The 21,188-nt window shown below is 33.1% G+C and overlaps 3 protein-coding genes and 1 long non-coding RNA gene across 5 annotated transcripts; 3 read left to right on the forward strand and 1 right to left on the reverse strand.

Annotated features, from left to right (window-relative positions):
* Positions 1–1,212: 1,212 nt before the first annotated feature.
* Positions 1,213–3,002, forward strand: LOC110784448 (thioredoxin H-type). Its single transcript, XM_021988903.2, has 3 exons — positions 1,213–1,714; positions 2,317–2,439; positions 2,582–3,002. The coding sequence occupies exons 1-3, from the start codon at positions 1,310–1,312 to the stop codon at positions 2,711–2,713; spliced, it is 660 nt and encodes a 219-aa protein (XP_021844595.1). The 5' UTR covers positions 1,213–1,309; the 3' UTR covers positions 2,714–3,002.
* A 2,294-nt stretch (positions 3,003–5,296) lies between these two features.
* LOC110784449 (thioredoxin H3) lies at positions 5,297–7,494 on the forward strand. The gene is made up of 3 exons (XM_021988904.2): positions 5,297–6,350; positions 6,714–6,836; positions 6,958–7,494. Exons 1-3 carry the CDS (start codon positions 6,105–6,107, stop codon positions 7,090–7,092), a joined length of 504 nt encoding a protein of 167 aa, XP_021844596.2. The 5' UTR covers positions 5,297–6,104; the 3' UTR covers positions 7,093–7,494.
* A 4,609-nt stretch (positions 7,495–12,103) lies between these two features.
* On the reverse strand, positions 12,104–16,117 carry LOC110784506 (uncharacterized). Its single transcript, XM_021988970.2, has 2 exons — positions 15,475–16,117; positions 12,104–12,985 (listed from the first exon to the last, which is right to left on the reverse strand). The coding sequence occupies exons 1-2, from the start codon at positions 16,029–16,031 to the stop codon at positions 12,541–12,543; spliced, it is 1,002 nt and encodes a 333-aa protein (XP_021844662.1). The 5' UTR covers positions 16,032–16,117; the 3' UTR covers positions 12,104–12,540.
* A 967-nt stretch (positions 16,118–17,084) lies between these two features.
* LOC130466198 (uncharacterized) lies at positions 17,085–20,134 on the forward strand. 2 transcript variants are annotated; one of them, XR_008926213.1, is made up of 6 exons: positions 17,085–17,253; positions 17,353–17,463; positions 17,553–17,650; positions 17,906–17,986; positions 18,632–18,739; positions 19,731–20,134. It is a non-coding gene; the product is annotated as an uncharacterized lncRNA (long non-coding RNA). The 2 variants fall into 2 exon arrangements; XR_008926212.1 differs by having other exon boundaries at positions 17,085–17,463.
* The last annotated feature ends 1,054 nt before the right edge of the window (positions 20,135–21,188 follow it).

Raw genomic sequence — 21,188 nt, forward strand, 5'->3', positions numbered from 1 at the left:
GATGATTAGCAATAATGGCATGTGTACAATGTATCAAAGGTTCAAACCTCTCACTTATGGCTAATTTCCACCTTAAAATAAAATAAGAAGATTGATAAATTTGCTTTGTTTTGGCGACATACTGTTAGAGTGTTAGGTGATTGTATTAGTTGTTTGATTATATTTACATTAGCTGGTTTAGCTAGATGGTTTCATGAGCTTTTTATGTATCAGAGTATGAAATAACCAATAAGCTAAAAGTTCTTTCAAAAGCTCCTTACATAAGCTTTTTAAATACTTGTAGCTTTTAGGCTAAAAAAAATCTTTTGAACAACTTCTATCTAAACACCACAATTGACTTTTTGATATGATCAATGTTAAAATCTGACTTATAAAACATCACGTATAACGGTATACACAAATTCTTGTTTACAAGGGTTGTACAATAAATATTGTACACCAGAGTAAAAGTTAACTCAAAATGTTTAAAAGTTAAGCTTATATATGTAAAAGTTATCCATTTTTTAGTGATAAATTTTTTCATTTTAATAAAACTTATTTCTTCAAAATCATTAATAATGTATAAAATTAATCATTTAACTATTTAAAATGTTTATCTATCAACGTGTTTTTTTATGAATATAAAAGTTAATCCAAACTATGTTAAAGTTACAAAAAAATGGGTAAAAGTTATTTTGGTGTACAATAAATTTATTGTGCACCTAGTGCGCGCAAGACCTTTTGAACTGTATAAGGGTCTTGATAAAAGAAGAAAGAGGTATTTGCTTATTAAGTTTGAGGGATTACTCCCCTTATCGCTACTAATTTTAAGATGAAACTTCATTTGACCGTGTGAAGCACATTCTCTCGTGATGGCATGCAGATGTTGACCTAGGCATGTATTTAACGATCAACAATCTTTTTTTTTCTGGACAGATGTTGACATAGACCTATATTTAATTTAACGATCACAATTTTTGTTTTCTTCTCCAATAAGCTTCTAACTAAACAGAGCCAGTATAAACGACCCTTCACTTCCTTTATGAGAAGAATCGACGTAATTTAGAAAGATGGTCGTAAGGTGGTTATGACATTAAAGTTGACATCAAATTAGCAGAATAAAGCAACAATAATGGAATAATATATAGTAGTACATGCTAACATCAAAGTTATTCTGTTCGATCAGCAGACAGCAGTTCATGTGGTAGAATCTCACCTATAAAACCTGCCACTCCTTACCCCCAATTCATCAACCAAAAACAATTCAAAAAACATACTCTGTACAATATAAGTCCAAAATCCATATCCAAAAAAAGTGTAAGAAATTAAAATGGGTGCAAGATTGTCTACAATCCCAGAGAACAGAGGGCCTTTGGTGAGTGCCACCGCAGGGCCGGGTTCATACCCATCGGGGTATAATAAACCCGCCGCCAGCCGTGACCGGTACAACTGGTCTAACAGCTTTCCAGCTGAGAATAAGGCACCTGCTGCTCCTGTTTGTGCTGCATTCCCCTTTCCCCCTGCTAATTCTAACCCCTCTAATAATTATCCTGCTGCCACCACTACTAAGTCATCATCTGTTGCCGCTGGCTGCGGTGGTGATGTTGCTGGTGGCGGCCGCGGTGGTGCTTTTCCTGTTAATGTTAAACCCGCCAATACTAAGGAAGTTATTGTCTTCCATTCCTCAACCAAGTGGAAGGAATACTTTGAAGCCTCAAAGCAATCCAACAAACTGGTATTCGTATTCATCTTGTCGCTTGTTTTTGCTATAATATAAATTAAAGTTGCCTAACAGAACTTTTTATGAAAATAAAACAGAAAATTATTGGTAAGAGCAAGATTAAGGGGGGTTTTGTCTTGAGACTTTCTTCAATTGCTCAAATAAATTTAGCTCTTCACCCATCAAATTCATTTAAGATTTGTAATTCATGTACAATATTAAATTTATTATTTAATTTAACTCACACACCAAGTTTTAATGATTTTTAGTTTTTCAAGACTCAAATTAAGACTTGTCTACTTCAATGCTACAATTTTTATGTGCATTATCTTAAAACTGATGAGTCATATGTCACTTCAGTACAATTCAAGTCTTAAAACTTAGGGTTGATCATGCTCTTATATAGTGTTAATGTTCTGTATTTATCGACAAAATCAAAATATTATGCCATTTTAAAAAAAAATCCCCATTGAACTCGAAATCTGAATAATCACCATACACTGTACATAAGCAAAAAAAAAAAAAAAAATTGGTTGCATGGTTGCATGTACAACGAAAATTGGCACAAGCTAATACGTACGTACGTAGTTACTGATATATTTGTCGGTGTAATTCAGGTGGTAATATATTTTACGGCGACATGGTGTGGGCCGTGTCGTTACATGGAGCCAAGCATCAAAGAAATAGCGGCTAAACACACTGATATCGACCTGGTCAAGATTGACGTGGACGAGTTATTTGTACGACTTTTTGCTTCTTTCTTACCAAATCTTTTTACTACAAATAATTCCATGCTAATTTAATTTTGAGGAATCCATTTATTTTTATTTTTAAAAAATTATTGCTAACATAAAATTAATAATATGGTTGGGATGAAAACAGAATGTGTCGCGGGAGTATGGAGTACAAGCAATGCCTACATTCTTGTTCATGAAGAAGGGAAAGCAAATTGACAAGGTTGTTGGAGCAAGAAAGGAAGAGCTTCAAAGGAAGGTTGAGAAGCACAAGGCTTAATTCACTTGTAGTACGTGCTAGCGTGTTTTTAGACTAGTATTAAGGCTTTTTAGTTAAGTTTAGTATCTAAATAATTATGTACGCAGTATGCGTGATTAACGGAACGGGTGTACGTTTTCATTACCATAATATATATGTACTTGCATCAATTGCCGGTGTACGTAGCTTAATTATTAGCTTGAAGTCTTGAACGTAGGTCACGTCTCCTTACCGAGAACTCGAAAATTAAGTACACCTTGTAAACTTCCGATTTTATAATATACGTAATATAGTACTTTGTGAGCATATATATGTAAACGTCTTGTTTTTAACATCCTTTAATTTGAGCACGAGCACATATTTAAACGTCTTCTTTTAAACATCTTTGAGCATATGTAAACGTTCTTTTTTAACAAATCGATCTAGTACTAGTGCTTCGTATGTGAATAATCCTAATACTAATCTATAAATATATATAATTGTGTCCCTCGACTTATAACGAACCTAGTTATATTACCCGGCCTCCATAGTATTAAGTGAAAGATGATAATTTATATGTACAATTATGTTTCTTAAACACTTTATCCGTTCCGTAAAGATGGTTTCAAATTACTATTCATATATTTTACTAACGCAAGAACTCCAATACGTAGATGGAATAAACACATCTTTACCATGAATGTATAAATGTCGTGACAGTGAGTCAATGACAACACATGCATGATGCATGGTCAAAACTCGAAACTTAAACTTCTTTACACATAAATAACTACGAATGTTAGTGCAATAGTCACAATATTGCCTATCAATCATCCGAATATTAGCCCAAGTTTAGTGTGGTCAATAAGCTAGCTAAGGTGCTAGAATCTAGATGGTCCATAAATCATGAGCGGTTTACATATAAAGTCTGGAGTAGGATTTCTGTAATTGACAAGAAATGATCACTAAGGATCTTTTACATGCTCATTTTAACAACTTTATAGTACATATTTGATGCATTTCTAAAAAGTTGAAGGTATTTTGTTTATTTCGTTAAATTATATTCCATGGGTAAAATACACACAGTTTATATCTTGTGTACATAATTTGACGGTTCTCTAAAATCCATAAAAGAATTTACATGCGATTTTGCCGGCTCTAATTAAAAAGATGAAAGGTGTTTTTTTTAAAGAAAAAGCAACATTGCCTATATAGTTATATGGAATAATTCGTACATGGCAACGTATGTTACATATGGTGATATGGCCCGAAGAATAGATGCACACTATGCTAAATTGTAAAATTGGTAATAGTCTAATAGAGCGTGTACCAATGTATGAGGACTAATGGATTACCAACTTTATATCAATATATCTAACATGCATTTTTAATATGTTACAAAATTTGTCAACTTTTATATATAAAACAATTACGACGACTTATTATTAATTTTTCGAAAAAGTATTTTATAAATGGGTGTTTGGCTATAAGAAGTTTTGGGAAAAGAGGTGAATTACAGGTTTGACCATTTCAAAAGCTAAAGTAAGAATTTGATTATAAGAGGTTTGGAAGAAAAAATTGGGACGAAAAAGCTTAAGATGATACGAGCTTTTGTAATTAGAGGTTTAAAGAGGTGGCTGTAAAATATCCATCTTATTTTATTATTGAATAAAAGATTCATCTTTAGATACCTACCTATATCTAAAGATGGTTGTGGATCGGGCCGGCCTGAGCCTCAGACCCGATGCGGCATGAACAATCTTGGCCCAACACGAGCACGAAGTCGTGTGCCTTGGGCCTGAGCCTTCTTTTTTTTGAAAAAGTACAACAAGGCACGACACGACAAAACATGCTAAATTTAGTAAAATTAGGCTTAGACATGACGGCTCAACCTGCCATGACAGCCCGTGGGCCTAGCCCTGTTTTGGGCCCTATTTGAACTTTTCAGCTCGGCCTGACACGATGCAGAACGGGTCTGGTGTGGGCCAAACCCATTTAGGCCCAGTCCGACTCACAACCATCTTTTGCTACATCATTTTATGCCACTGTCCTTAATGGTAATTTTGCACATTGGACCGCTAACAACTAATTTACCAAACAATTTAAACATACAGGTAATTAATTCAATCAGTCAATCAAACCAACTAATACAAACTGCTAACATCTAACGACTAGTCAAAAAAAAGCTATACATTAATTGCCAAACAAGCCCAAAATATATTAGCTTTTTCTTATACTTCGTATTAGAATATGTCACTCCCTCGGTTGCTAATTAAATACACTACAAAAAAACACTTAATTCCCGATTGATAAAATAATAGTTGGTAAAATTGATATTACCGACCATATTTAAAGTAGTCGGTAAAAATATAAAATACCGACTAAGAAAAAGTAGTCGGTATTTTTACGACTATATTTTAATTTTACCGACTACTTTTGAGTAGGTAAAACCCCGACTAAAAAAAATTCCAAAAAAATTTACCGACCAAATCTCTGTAATTTCCGACTAACATTTTGAACGTTAAAATCTAACTAAAAAAATAAAATCCAAAAAAATTCTCCAACCAATTTTGTAGTAATTGAGGGGAGGAAAATGAGATGCTCTCTTTGTCTTATAACTAAATTGATTAGAGGGTGGACTAAAATTGATTAAAGACTTCACTTCCAATGCACTGTAGTTGTTTCCTAAATTTTTAGTGGAAATACTCATAAATTTGATGCGGACTTTTTGGGCAAAAAATGTCATATTTTAGGCTATTCAAATCCACACTTTTTGGGACGTGTTGGGTCAGCGGGCCAATTTATAGTTGATCGGGTTGAGTAGAATCTAAAGACTTAACGATCCAATTTTAACAAGTCCTTCAGATCTAAAGTGGAATCGCAATTTTAATAACGATGGTAAGAGAGGATATGTTACATTCTTACACATGCATGCATAATGCTAGGAAAACACCATATACTGATAATCTGATATACATATGTATCCTGCATTGTAGCTGTGAATCTTGCAATAAACAATGTATCATGATCCCAATTCCCAAGGCATCAAATTAAAGTCTAATTAAACACGAAAAGATGGCGCCGAGTTGAAAACATGTGCTTAATTAGAAGATTTAGATGTAATTATAAGTAGGGTCTTGCATGTGTCAATTAATTTGAAGTAATACCCATATTTAACACGAGGGAATCTGCTCTAATGCACAACAATTAAGCGCGTCTAATAAAAAACTAAAATACTTGGTGTATGGAAGCGGAATATTGTGCATAACGTACTGTAGATTGTCTGCATCTATATAAAACCCTCCTCTGCATTTCGTTTTTTCACAAAAAAAGAACAAAACAAACATATATACTCTGACTACTATATATTGATTGATTTGAATCAGTCTTATTCGAGTTTAATCATCAAAAGACGATAAAAACAGAAGCAGAAATGTATTCCCTTCCAGAAAATTTTAGAATTGCTAATAATGCAGCTCCTGTTACATTTCCTGCTGCTGATAGTAACAGGCATACTGCGAGTAGCTGGTCAAATAACTTCCCAGAAAGTAGGAGGGTTTTTATAGATGCAGGTGCTGCTTCATCTTCAAAAATGGCCAAGTTGAAAGAGGTTATTTCCATCCACTCATCCGCCAAATGGAGGGAATATTTTCAAGCTTCTAAGAAGTCCAATAAGCTGGTTAGTGTAATGAAAAATAATAATCATGTTAGTTAATAGTGTAATTTGAATTTCTATAGTAACATAAAATCCGGACATAGGTAGGGAGTATGTAAGGCTTTGTTCTGTTCACCTTATTTCCACTTATTTCAGGAAAAATAAGTTCAAATAAGTTCAGATAATTCAGATAAGATAAGTTCTGGAAATATAAGGGTTAACCAAGTACAATTTATAAATAAAATAAGTTTTGATAAGTTTTAAGTTCAGTTAAGTTCATATAAGTTCAGATAAATTCAGATAAGATAATCAGGTGAATAGAACGCAGCCTAACTAGTTTATTATATGTATACTTAGTACTAACTTGTTGTTTCTAACTTGTTTAAGATTGTGATATACTTCACGGCGACATGGTGTGTACCTTGCCGGGCAATGGAGCCAACTATCAAAGAATTGGCTGCAAATTACATTGATGTCGACTGGGTCAAGATCGATGTAGATGAGTTATTTGTAAGCCTTCAACCCTTTTCATTCTTCATAATTAGCATATCTTGAATTAAATAGTTTTTCATTCTTCATTATTATTTCAATTTTTGCTAATCTATTAAGTTTTTTGGATGGTAACAAACAGAATGTATCTTGCGAGTATGGAATACAAACAATGCCAACATTCATGTTCATGAAGAATGGAAATGTGATCGATAAAGTTGCTGGTGCAAGAAAGGAACAACTTCAGAGGAAGATTGAGAAATACAGGGCACATTAACATATATTATTAATTAGACTACTACTACGTGGTACTAAAATAATACTCTACTTCCTATAAAAGAATAATTATCGCCAAAAAGATGAATTAGGTTGGTCTCTAATTTCGTTAATACTTTTGTAGGGGATTCTTTTTGTCGATTACTTGCTAGAGTGTTGTGATTCAGTAATTCCTAGATTAGTTCAAATATTAGATGTTTGAACTTCAGTTGATCTAAAAATAAAATTTGAGGCTTAGGAATTTCTTTCAAATTACCCCACTCGGAGGTCCAATATTTGTGGTGTACTCTGTATTTCTATTGTATACTCGCCCCGTCTCAGATTATTTGTTACACTTTTCTTTTTTGTCTGTCCCAACTTAGTTGTTGCATTTCTAAATGATAAATGACGCCACATTATTATATTTTTTTGAGGGGAACGCCACATTATTATATTGTCTCCCTCTTACCACTATTTTTTTTTTTTGTCTCCGATGCCCTCTCTCGTTCAATTAAAAAGTTACCCCACTAACCCGTATCACATTTAAATTTTCAATAAAAATAACAATTGATAACCAAACAATCACTTATCACCTAAAACTACAAGTGTATTGTTATAGAGGAAAGTATTAGTTAAATTAGAGAGACAATCACCAATAAGGTTGGTCTAGTTGATAACATCGAAGACCTCTTTATGTTAGGTTGTAGGTTTGAATCCACGCTCTAATAATTTGTGTTATTCTTGTGACTCATTTAGACAAAAAAAGTCAAAGACCCTAGAAAAAGAGAGAAGCTTGATTATTGTTACATTTTTTGTCCCTAAATCCCTAATCCAACACAAAGTCCACAATGTTACAAGTTGAAGTAAAAGCTACAAAACATTTGCAATCTAGTTGAGTTGATTACTACCGGTCATTGGGAGGTGTCAAAAGTTGACGCGAGTCGCGATCTTATCACAATTTGACAAAATTCGAAGTGACCGGAAAAAAATGTTTACACATCCAATCTGTATGAACAAACTAACCTTGTATACCCAGTTAACCACTTGTCGACGATGGCAGGTTGAGCCTTGAGAGTTGAGCCTCTGCATGAGAGGTTTGGGCTTTAAAGCAAATAAATCATATAATGGGCCTTCAAACAGGCCCAAACTGTTCAGCCCTACAATTTAGTTAATGTCTATCTTCCTTACACCAAAGTACGGATTTTAGGATGTTAGGGCTCGTAAAGTGGATACATTAGGTAAGTGTGGATACTGGATACCAAAATAGGTGATGAGATAGTGATATTTGGATTTGTATGCATCAAGAATTTAACATGAGATATTATTGTACCGTCTATGAGTGAAGGGGCGAGGATGAGTCGAAAGGTGAGAATAAAGAGGGAGGGACCAACATCTGTATCTGACCCGTCCAGACAACCTTAATCTGTAAATTGGGCTAAATGGTTTAATCAAGACTAAAAGAAGAAAAAGAAGTTACTTCGTTTAATATAAAGAACCGGATATGATGAAATTGAATTTGGATTCAAGAAAAAGGTTAAGATGGGATTGAAATCATCTCCACTTTGTATGTAGTTTATTTTAGTCTAACAAACTTAGGACCATACAATTATATATGAACATTAGCTGAGTTCAATCCATATCATTCCAATATAAGAGTAAACCCATATTTGGCAAAGTTTGAGTATAAAGGAAACTTTTTTATAGGAAGGATGTTTTGAATACTCCAAATTTTCTGTTTTAAAAATAAAAAGGATGTAACGTTATAAGAAATACCTTATTTAGTTGGACAATCTCTAACCAAATCTCACACTAGCTTCATTTTCTTTTTAAGTAAAATTCATCTCAGTAATAAATAATAAGTAAAATCGTACGTCACCTACAATATCCCGTTGAACAAATCATAATTAGCTTCCTCTGTTCCATTTGCATATGTGAATTATTTGATCAAATTATTGCCAACTCTAATTACATTTGTAACCATTTAGATTGTGTGGTGAAATATAGACCACGTCATACCATTCAAAATATCATGCATTCATGCATGTTAGATGTATGAGATCTCATTCACAACAAAATTGAAGATTTTTGCATGTTAAAGGAACCCAATTATATCAAATCCACTCATGTTCAAGTGTTGAAAATAGTGATATTTGGACTCTAATGGGGAAAAATATCCCAATATGATGTGGTATCTCTAAGTAATGGCAGAAGATAAAATGTCACCTCAATTCCATTCAAGTTAGCCATAAATTAGAATAACCCTTGGAAAATATATTATTGCAATAGATTGTAACATGAGTTACCAGTCTATGTATCTTTCTATATGGCGTGAGAAATTGAGGGTATCTTATCGTTTCAGGAACGGAAATTTGTTGCAACAAGTGTTAAAATATGATAATAGAAATAAGTGGTTTCATTTTCGACTTAGGCATCATTTCATAAACTTGAATAATTTGTTGCTAACTTATTAAAAACAAAACAATTATTCTATGATTTGGGTTTAAATTGTGTTATGATTGTGGATTAAGTTTGTAATTCTATTTTTTATTTTAGTTCTTTATCCAAAAATGTGTGTGGATCTTTTATCATTTGAGCTTAAATACAGGTAACCACCAGTTAGAAATGAGACCAATACTTATTGCAGCAAGTTTTCAAATTTGTTACCCCGAACCTAATCCTGCATCACAAATTACGATTCTCGAGTGGTTTTTTTTTTGCTCACCCTTATCTACTCACCATTTCTCATGTATCTCTTTTTTTTAGAAAACATTTTGATCTCCTTATTTTTGTTAGTTAAGAGTAAATTTTAGCAAACAAGATATTTTTAATATGTTGCTACCTTTATCATTTTCGTTTTAATAATTATGATAATTGATACACAATAAGTTAAATCGAAAAGCGATTTGATCATTCAGCGTAATTTCATTGTTCGAGTCTGTGTCACGTAATTAAGGTTGGGACAAGTCTCATCATAAGTGCAATTCAATCCAAATCGAACTAAGGAAGTGGGACATTACACCAACATCCTATCAATATAAATATTAATAATATTATACATTTATACTTCCTATATCATGTAATCTTGATGAAAGAGATACGGACCAAGTACCTTAATTGGCCTCTCTTACGACCATTCAAGTATATCCTAGGCTTCGTTTTCTTTTTCTCAATCACATATTATTCACTATACAATTAAGACATACACACCCAACTTCTTGCTACCCGCTATCACCAAATAAATGGCTTTAATTGATGCATCATTTCCTACCATTATACTGATTTATTGTATTAGATGATTCTACTCGGACTGAAGATTCAAACATGTGCCTTATCATATACAAGCATGCACGGTCTTGCTACTAGGTCCAAACCTCATTATTTGACCCGAAAGAAATGGCTTTGATCGATGCATCAATGTCCTACCATTATGTCGAGCATGTATGTCGAGCATGGTTATTAAAATCGCGATTCAAATCATAGAATCTTACGATTTTACGATTCAAATATGTCTTACGATTCGATTTAGGATTGTACACGATTCTACACTTTTTCTCGACTAGCGAAAACCTCGTAAATTTGAAACATGTAGAGAAAGTAATTAATAGAAATATATTGTTAATTATTGCTTATTTAACTATTTAACAACTATATATTTCAATTATTAAGTTTTTTCCTATAATATAAGCACTTTAAATGAAATTTGAGAATAGAATCTTGATTATATTTGTTTGTAGAATCTTACGATTCTACGATTCGATTTTACGATTCGATTCTAAGAATCTCTTCCGATTCAAAGTAGAATCACTATTCGATTATAAAAATCTCTTCCGATTCAAAGTAGAATCACGATTTGATTCTAAGAATCCCTTCCGAGTACTATCTTAGATGACTCTACTCAAACTAAAGATTTGAACAAATGACTTATCTTACACAATCTTTGCTATCAGGTCAAGACCTCGTTGAGTGACCTGAAAACTAATAATAACAAGTTGATATAAAATTATCCAAAATGAGAAAATACACTCGACTTTCTCTTTCATCTACCTCGCTTCCCTCCATCCTCTTCCTTGTCCTAGCTCGTCCTCTATTAACCCCACAATAAAGAAGTTACTTTTTATTAATAATTGGTAATCTATTTTTATTGAAATAACCAAAAAAATTAGGGGGGAATGGAAGTTTGAATAAACAAAAGTTCCAAGTGACCCAAGTAAAGTTAGAAGATGTTAATGATGTAGATTGAGACACCCAATGAGAGTACTAATAAGAATTATGCAACCATGTGGTTCATAGATTTCATGGACATGGAAGCAAGATACTCTTTTGTTTGTTTTTGGTGCAACTAGCATTTTACTTCCCTAATTATCAATAATTAGCCGACATAGGATTGAACAAGTTTCTGTCACAAGATTTTGCTAACATTATTTCCTCTCTGAGATTTCTATGACTATTTTTTTTGTAAGATAAGTACAGTGTTTATATGTACGATGTTATGTCCTCCTCAACTTATTCAAATACAAAACAAAATAAGTCAAAGTTTAACAAAAATAAGTTAAACACTTGAGAAGAACCGAATATGAGTATTTTCATAATGAACTTGCAAAGTATGAAGTGACATTTTGTGTCGTGGTAGAATTTGTCGTTTGATAATAAGCACATGGGTTTTCATTATTTTGTTATCAAGTTAAGAATGAAGGGAAAATTGGTTAACAGCCCAGTTCTGGTTAACAACGATGGCAAAATGGAAAAACGGCGAAATTTGGTAACTAGACATCCTAATTCAAAGTAAGAATGAAGGGGAAATGAATAAACCGCCAAATTTGGTAAGCTAGACATCCTTAAGGCTCTGTTCTGCTCACCTTATTTCCACTTATTTCAGGAAAAATAAGTTCAGATAAGTTCAGGAAAAATAAGGGTTGATCAAATACAATTTATAACTAAAATAAGTTTTGATAAGTTCTAATAAGTTCAGAAAAAATAAGTGAAAATCAGGTGAATAGAACGCAGCTTAATTCAAGTTTAAAATGAAGGGAAAATGAAGAAACCCCAAATTTTAGAATTCGAGAACAAAAAAAGATACAATATTGCTAAATGGGCCATTAAAGAAATGTAACCCAAACTTAGCATTACATTGTTAGCATTTTCCAAGCAAAAATAAACACAAGAAAGCGTAAAACAAAAGACTAGAGTACCGATATACAAAGTTTCGGATAATTAACAGAGGAGATGAAGCTCAAAGATGCCTCCTTCTCTGATCTCACTACGCTAAATTGCTGTAAATATTGGTTGCTATTCGCAACTGTAAACCTGCAAACTGCCCTAGTATGCACAGTTATAAAGAAACCCCTCCCAAAAATAAAGTTTCCAAACAAAACACTTGCCCAACTATTTACATTTTAGTGTCAGTGTTAATTAAATATACTTAATTGCGTAGATAAACCCAGTTTTTATACTTATATAAATAAACACCAGATCATGAGCTTCTTCCTAGTACCCTTCTTAGATCACTTTTCTGATCTGCAGATAGCCTGGATGGGAACTTAACATCGAACTTGATTCTCAAGTTTCCTCGTGTTTTAGGTTCCTTGGATATTGGCATTCCTTCACCTGAGATGACGACTTCATGTCCTGGTTTCACAATATCTGAGACTTCAATGTCCAGATTTCTTCCATCCAATGTCTTCAGAGTAACTGTCTTACCAGTGAGAGCCTCCAAGAGTGACACTTTCAGGTTGACAAGAAGATCATTCCCGTCTCTCTTGAAAGTCGGGTGAGGTTTCTCATCAATAACAAAGATAAGATCACCAGCCAAGAGGCCTGGTTCTTGGTTTCCCTTCTCTGGGAATGTGATTTTAGTACCTTTCTTCCAACCAGGCCTGATCTCAATTGCCAGTACTTCATCCACAGTCGTAGCCTTGCTGCAAGATGGTTAGACGATGAGTCAATTCATGTTTTAAACAGAGACAAAATAGTCAAATTTCAAATAGTTGATCTTGCCTACAAAACTTTAACACATCAAGGACCAATAAATGACATGCCGACAGTCACTATTTTTGAAAGGATGGAACCTATGGCAAATAATACCAGACAACCAAATACGAGTCTCACGTATACATTCAGAAAAACAAATCAGCCACAAGGGCAGGGATGAGAATCGATCCCAGGATCACCTGGAACCGGGATGAAAGCTCTAACCAACTGAGCTATCCATCACTCTCAAACAAATCACAATCTGCTTACACAAAACTAACAAAACTGTTAAAACATCCCAATTTGAAAGCACAACCCATAGCATGGAAGACTAAACAGGGCACAATTACTCCATCAGTAATCAACATTTTAGCGCAGATTCATAACAAGTTAACTACTTTAATCAAACAAGTTTGCAAGTTTTTTACGCTCTATTCTGAACTCGCTTCAACCACTGATTTACTTGTTTTAACAGCATCTTAATTTTTCCTTTTACTGGGAAAGTTATCTAAATCAGATGAGTAAGTATGGTTTACTCCATTAGAATCCATTTAACTTTCGTAATGTAGACAGTTGACCAACTACAAGATACTAGTAACCCACTTGGCCACTTTGATCTACCAAGTACGGAAATCATCAATGACCAGTCAACAGAAATAACCACCCATAAACGTGAGTTTCACTCCTTGCTTGGAAAAACAACAAGGTCACCATGTCAAAAAGATAATTGCATCCCACCACTTTGATTCTTCAGTTTTCTTTTCGAGTTTGGTTATTTACCAAATACGAGTACGGAATAATAATTCGCCAAATACTGGAATGACAAAATTGCCCTTTGATTTAACATACTTTGTATTCTCTTCTGTATGTAAAATTGTTCGTTTTAACTTTTAACTAACTATAGAAACAATGATGTCTTGACCTGTAGTTAAGATTGAGAGTTAATAATTTAAATCTTCGTTTGTAACTAAAATGGTTTGCTTTAACTAATGATTAGTAATAATGATATCTCAATCAGTGATTAAGACCGATAGTTTGTAATTTAAATTGTTTTAAAAAAAACAACAACTCCATAACAGTTTACGACTTCCTTTCGCTAAGGGGTCACCAACATTTATACAATTATACTCCCTCGTATCAAAAATTATATGCATGATCTTTTTTCTAAATAGGAACTTATTCTATAATTTGATACGTATAAAATTTATTTAATGCATTGTCTTGCATAATTTTGACAACTTTTTTAGCATTTCTACCGCATTACAAAAATAATTCATATGAATATTTTCATCATATTATATGATTTTTGTCCTTTTCAAATTGACATAGCTCATTTTAAAACAGGGTAATAATAGAAAATAACATTAAAATTAAAAAATTTATAAACCAATAACCCAAACATGTGATCCGAGCCAGTCCATTTCACATGGCCCGATGTCCATATTCTGACTCAAATTTAAATCGCCCACCAACTCAAACCATTTTTTAAAAAGGACCTTTTATAACCCAAATTTTGCGAGAAAGGACCTTATATAATTTTTTTTGTGAAATAACACCTTAATGTAAATTTTTTTGCGAGAAAGGACCTTATATAATTTATTTTTTGTGAAATCACACGTTAATGTAATTTTTTTTTGCGAAAGACAACCAAAAGTAAATTTCCGGCATTGACTGAGCTTTTCCGGCCATTGACTTGCACGTGAGAAGCACGTGTGGCATTATTTTGCTTATCACACCCAATTTTCCTCCAAAATTCTAAGCTTTAAAACCTAAAGTTGAAAAAAAAAACCGAAATAAAATCAAGTTTGAAAATTCAAGAGTCGGGAAAATCATTGTCTTTAGCTAACGTAAGCCACACGTGCTGCTCACGTGCAAGTTAATGGCCGGAAAAGCTCAGTCAATGCTATAAACTTTCCTTAGGTCCTTTCTCGCAAAAAAAATTACTTTAAGGTGTGTTTTCACAAAAAAAATTATATAAGGTCCTTTCTTGCAAATTTGAGTTATAAAAGGTCCTTTTTGACAAATTTGCCTAAAATCAAATAAATTCTCAAAATTAAATTTTATTTGCAGAACCAATCATTAATCACTACACCAACACTTTCTACCTAAAACCAAAAAAAATTACGGAGTAATTATTTAATTTTTTGCCAAAACTAAAAGTCTAAAACCCATTTTTAATTTCAACCACAAAACATCAAAGATGGAATAAAAGCAGCTAAAAAAACGAAGACCTAAAATCAAATCTCGTTTTCATCACTGATTACTCTACGAGTCCACCCTCGGTAACCCCCTTTCCATGACACAGTCAAACACAGCCACAATACAAACAAAAATACCAAAATCCTAATACAGATAACCTCCAAAATTATACCAATAATAATCAAATAATTTCGAAAAAGGAAATAATAATTTATAAAAAAAAAAAAAAAAAACTAACCCAGAAAAATCAGGAACCAGACGAGCAATCTTCATCTTACGCTTAGAACCCTTAAACAACTCCTCCAAGCTACAAACCAATTTAGTCTCTAGTGGCTCCGCCTTCTTCTCCGCCGTATCACTCCGACCCATCTTCCGGTTACCATTTTCACTATACTTTTTCGGGTTATCCGATTTCGGGGGTGAACCGATATCATCAAAAAACCCATCAAAAATATCATCATTCACCACCCTAGAATTCCCATACTTAAACGAAGCACCCTTACCAACACCACGTCCACCACCGCGAGTAGCAGCGGCAGCAGCAGAAGGAGAAGAGACGTCGTATTTAAGCCCATCTTCTCCGTAGAGATCGTAGATCTGCCGCTTCTGAGCGTCGCTTAAAACATCATAAGCTTCACAGATCTGCTTGAACTTGGCCTCCGCTAATCCTTTAGCGCCACTTGGGTGTTTGTCAGGGTGCCACCTCATCGCTAGCTTCTTGTATGCTCTTCTCAGTTCTTCCTCATTTGCTGCTGACGAGACTTTGAGTACTTCGTAGTAGTCCGCCATTCCCATTTTTATTTTCTCTTACTTTTTTTCTTTTAAATTTGTTTCTTTTTTTTTTGGAGGTGGGGAAAATAAAGGAGAGAGAAAGAATGAGAGGGGGATATATAGGAAGGGGGGAGGAGAAGGGGAAGAGATGAGAGGGGATTTATTACGTGTTATTTTGTTTTTCTTTTTTCTTTAAATGAGAGTGGGGTTTTCGAGGAAGACAGGGCGGTTATTTTGGGGAAAGTGAAAGAGGGTTGGGATTGGTTGAGGGTGTACACGTGGGGAGAGTTGGTTGGAGGAAAAGAGAAGGAAATGTTGCTGTGAGGTAAGAAAATACTCTCTCATATTTTAGTAAGGCTCTGTTTTATTCGACTTATTTTGACTTATTTTAAAATAAAAAAGTTCGAATAATTCAGTTAACTTCAAACAAAATAAGTCACACGAAATAGAATGAGTTGATTTTATTAAAATATAAGATACATTTTGAATATGATAATAAACAATTACAGTAATACTCTATAAAAGATAATTAGAGTATCAAATTATTCAAAAACTTGGGAAATTGGAGTATTTTTGTTTTATAAAGTGAATAGGCTCCATGGATATTAGAAATTATAAACGGGTATGGGAAATTGAACATGTGACCGTCAAAACCTCATTGATACTGAGTTAGTAATGTGATATTGTTACATGAGAATTGTTTTAATTTACTCGATAACATTCAGCTTTTCATGCGTCTCCTTATGATATGTGACGTAAAGCTCGGTTCTATCACCTTATTTAAGGAAATTAGTTAAATAAGCTCAAATGAAAAATTTCAAAAAAATAAGGATTAACAAGTATAATTTATAACTTAAATTAGTTTTGATAAGTTCAAAAAAAACAAGTGAAAATCTGGTGAATCTCTATTATATAAAGGAACAGCTGAGGGCATAATAGTAAAATAACTTTTCGTGTCCCCCTGCGAATTGTCGAAATTACCCCCTAAGTAAACCCCCAGCCTTTCACTCAACCTTTCACTCTCACCCTCTCACTGACTCTCACACATACCTCTCTTTCTCTCTCCTAGGTCTTCGGCGTCCCTCAACCTCCCTCCCGTTTTCTCTCTCCTTCCTCTTCATCTTCTTCGATCTTCTTCCTCTAATCCTCTTCCACCAAACCCTCCGCCTTTCGCCTTTCGCCTTCGCCGCCGCCACCGCCACCGCCATCACCATCACCATCAACGTCTAATCTTCTGGAGATCTGGGTGAGATAACTCGCCGCTTTTCAGTTCTATTCTCTTAAAGATTTGGTAAATTCGGATTAAAACTTATGTTCTTATTCGTTTGATCTTTGTGTTATTGAGGTTTTTTAATCATCAATTGGTTGAGATGGAGATGGAGAAGGAGGCGGCATCGGTCGGCCCTTTTCACGTTGAATCTCTTCAAAAATCAAAACCCTCATCATCATCTAACCAGTTAAGTTCCCCAATGTTTTGTTTTCGATTAATTAGGGTTTCTATTTGGCTGTACTTATGTCAATTTCGTGTAATTTTCGATTAACCAGAAGGAGGCGGCATCGGTCGATTAATTAGGGTTTCAAAACCCTCACGTTGATTTTTTTTTTGGGTGAAGTTTTTACTGAGGCGATGGCTTCTTCATCAGGTATGAAACTATGAATATCCTCTTACCATTTTGTTTAATTGCTAATTTGATTGAAAAATACAATCTTTTGTCAATCAATTGAAAAAAAAACATTCTTATTTCTAATTCTTCATGTATTTGGTCAATTTGACTCATTTTCTCATTTGGGTATGTCTTGAAAAAACGCCAATTACTTTGAGTTTATGATTTTTTAGTTGATCGCTATGAAATTTGGATATACAATTTGTAAAATTAATGGTATTTTGTGTATTGCAGACTTGAATTCCCAATTGTGTCGGAGTTAGAGGGTCAGATCCAATACGCTGAGAATTACTTTGATGATACTTACGAATACAGGTATGGATTTTGAATTTGAATAATAAAATATTTGGGAATTTTTTTTCTGTTTTGATAATTATTAGGATTTTTAATAGAGATGAATGTTCTCTTACCATTTTTGTCAATCAATTGAAAAATACAATATTTTGATGCAGAAAATTGATTGATTCAGCATCTGAGAGTTTTAAATAACTGAAAATAACTGAAAAATAAAATAACTGAAAAATACAATCAATTGATACAGAAAATAATTGTAAATAATTTTCAGTTATTATCCAAATTACAGTTATTTAGCAACTCAAAAGATTGTATCATTTTGATTTATTTCCCAATACTTCCATGGTGATTTATTTCTTCCATACATTTTTTGTTACTCATTTTGATTAATTATTGTTTCTGAAATACTTTAATGGAAAATCATTGTAAAAAGTTCCATATAAGATTAAAAAAAAAACAGTGAAGCCAATTCTGGTAGAACTGTTCAAGTTTAGAGGTTTCAAATTTAAATATGGACGTTTAGGATTCCATTATTTTCGATCAACCCTAAAATCATTAGGAAGGCTTAATCGAAATTCAAAGTAATTATTTCTTATTTCTATTTTCTGTGTTTTATTTCAGTTTTAAGGTTTTAGTTCCAATTCCAATTTTAATTTTTTATTTCAGTAATTGGAAGCAGAGGTTTCAGGGGTTTATTTCAGTAATTTCAGTCAACTCCATCAATTCCATGGAAGTAGCCAACAACTCCATCAATTCCTCTCCACCAAACCAAAGGTACATAATCGATTCATCGTCTAATTTCAACTTAATTTCATCATTAATTCGTTCTTAGTTCATGTTAATTTAATCAAGTAATTCATGTTTGAATGTTCGATAATGATGATGAACTGTAAGTAAGGTTTGTATCGATGATGGTCTAAATCGAGTTGCTTTTAATTAATTACTTCCTATTTGTGGGATTTCCCGAATTTCAATCATAAAATTTGTGGATTCATTGATGTACAAGGGTTTCAGGTGGACATAGCTATTACGAGTTCTATTTTGTTCTAGGGTCATCCAAATTGAACGCAAACTTCTATTGTCTATTGTCGATAAAACCCTAAAACCCAGAATTGAGCTTCTTCAGGGCATAAGGCATAGGACTTTCTGGGTCTGATATATCTAGCGCTATATCAGCGTGTCCTGCATTATTATGCATTCGCTTGAATCCTATAATTCAAACTCTATTTTTCTTAACATTTTACATTTGTTAAGGTTAGTTTAAATGCATTTCGGCTGCTATTTCCACATCAACATTTCCTGATCCCTCAAATACAGAAACTTCTTATTGCTTTATGGTGTTGTTGTATGTTTAACCTAATATAAATTGTAATCTTTTAACCACAAAAATTGGTGGTTAAACTGCACTAAGGTGAGATCTTAATGAAATACCATTATTGATAAACCTAGCCTATCTAGAAGGCAATGTGTTTTAGTTTTGGCGACTTGCTAAACAAAGCATAATTTGATTACTGCTGCATGATTTAAGATGGGTTTCAATTGGGGTTTTTCATGGAGAACTGTGGTTAATAGTTGTTTCTGAATTTATGAGTTAATTTATGATTGTTGGGTTGTTCGTCAATGGACTATATGCACTCATAATTACTGTTGTTTATGCGATTTGGGCACTCATAGCTCACTGTTACTGCTATTATTTATTGTACAGGATCAGCGGGTACACCATTAAGTCCTCTTCTCACTGTTTCTGTTGTTTTTTATGGTACAGGATCAACGGGTGCAGCATTAAGTCTTCTTGATGCTGGTAATTGAAACCCTAATTGTTGGCCTTCTATTTTCACGCTTGGTAATAACATAGACCAGTGACATTCTCGAGAGGAAGCAATCTCATAATCCACAACACACACAAGGTCTTCTTGCTCTTAAGTTAGTGTAATATTTTGACTGAGTAAAGTCTGATTGTCTGATTTTCTTGGTATAGAACCAAATAACACATTTTTGTCAGCAATTTTGTGAATGTTGATTCCATTTTTGGTCCAGTGTGTATTTTATCTTCAATTCAATTTCGTATTAACTTATTTGCAAGTTTCTTGAAGTTTGATGTCGCATATATTTCTTCGTTGTCATTTCTGTATATTTGTAGTTGATTGTGATCTTCCAGCCAAACCTATGATTAAGGCTGTGTTACTGTGTAAATTGACCTAAATCTATGATTTCATGCTTGCTGATTTTTTTTATTATACTGTACTCAATTTTTTCACCACTTTTTGTGTCTCAATAAGTGTAGTAAGATCTTCCTTTAGTTGATGAGATTTGTGCTACAGTTATCATTATGAATAGTTATATATTTTCCCCAACTTTTGAGGATAGGAAATTGTGCAGAATTTGCAAAACCTGACTTCTCTTGAGCTTGGGTTATATAATCATGTTAAGTTTCTATCACTGTATGCTACATAATTCATTCTTATCTGTTTTTTTTTGTCTCTTCTGAGACATCTAGAATTAAGAACATTATATTGTGTAATTTAATATAATTCCATTTTTATTTCAAAATGTTACTACTTTGTAAACATTTTTTTTATCTAATATTTATATTTAGTGGTTGTAATACAATTTTAAGTTTTATCTAATATTTATATTTAGTGGTTGTAATACAATTTTAAGTTTTTATATAATCCCGCACGCATCGCGTGCATATAAGACTAGTAGGACATATATGAAGTACGAAGTATGTTGTATTCCATTTAAAATAACAACTATCTATAATATTTTGTTAAAGCAAGTAACGTACTGTTATATTTACTTAAGCTCTCTTCTGTTTGACGTACTTTGACTTATTTCAGACAAAATAAGTTTAAATAAGTCTAATCAAGTTCAGATAGTATAAATTCAGACAAAATCATTAATAATTGTAGTTTTTGTTATTTAAATCTTAATTATGAAAAATCAGATCATATCAGATAAGAAAAAAAAGTAAGTTTAGATCAGGTCAGAAAAAATAAGTTCAGATTAGATAAGGAGAAATGAGATGAACTAAACAGGGCCTAAGTGTCAAATAAAATGTCGATGATATGATATATGGCCTGACAGTTAGTTAGTGAATGAGTTAGAGAAATTTGTTTTGTTTTGTAACAAAAAATAAATAAATTAAATTAAATTAAAGTTAATTTATGAATGTTGTTGTTGAGAGAGTGGAAGAAGGTTTGTTTTGGGGCAGAAGAGAACG

Source organism: Spinacia oleracea, chromosome 1 (genome assembly GCF_020520425.1).
Source record: "Spinacia oleracea cultivar Varoflay chromosome 1, BTI_SOV_V1, whole genome shotgun sequence".
Taxonomy (NCBI): Eukaryota; Viridiplantae; Streptophyta; class Magnoliopsida; order Caryophyllales; family Amaranthaceae; genus Spinacia; species Spinacia oleracea.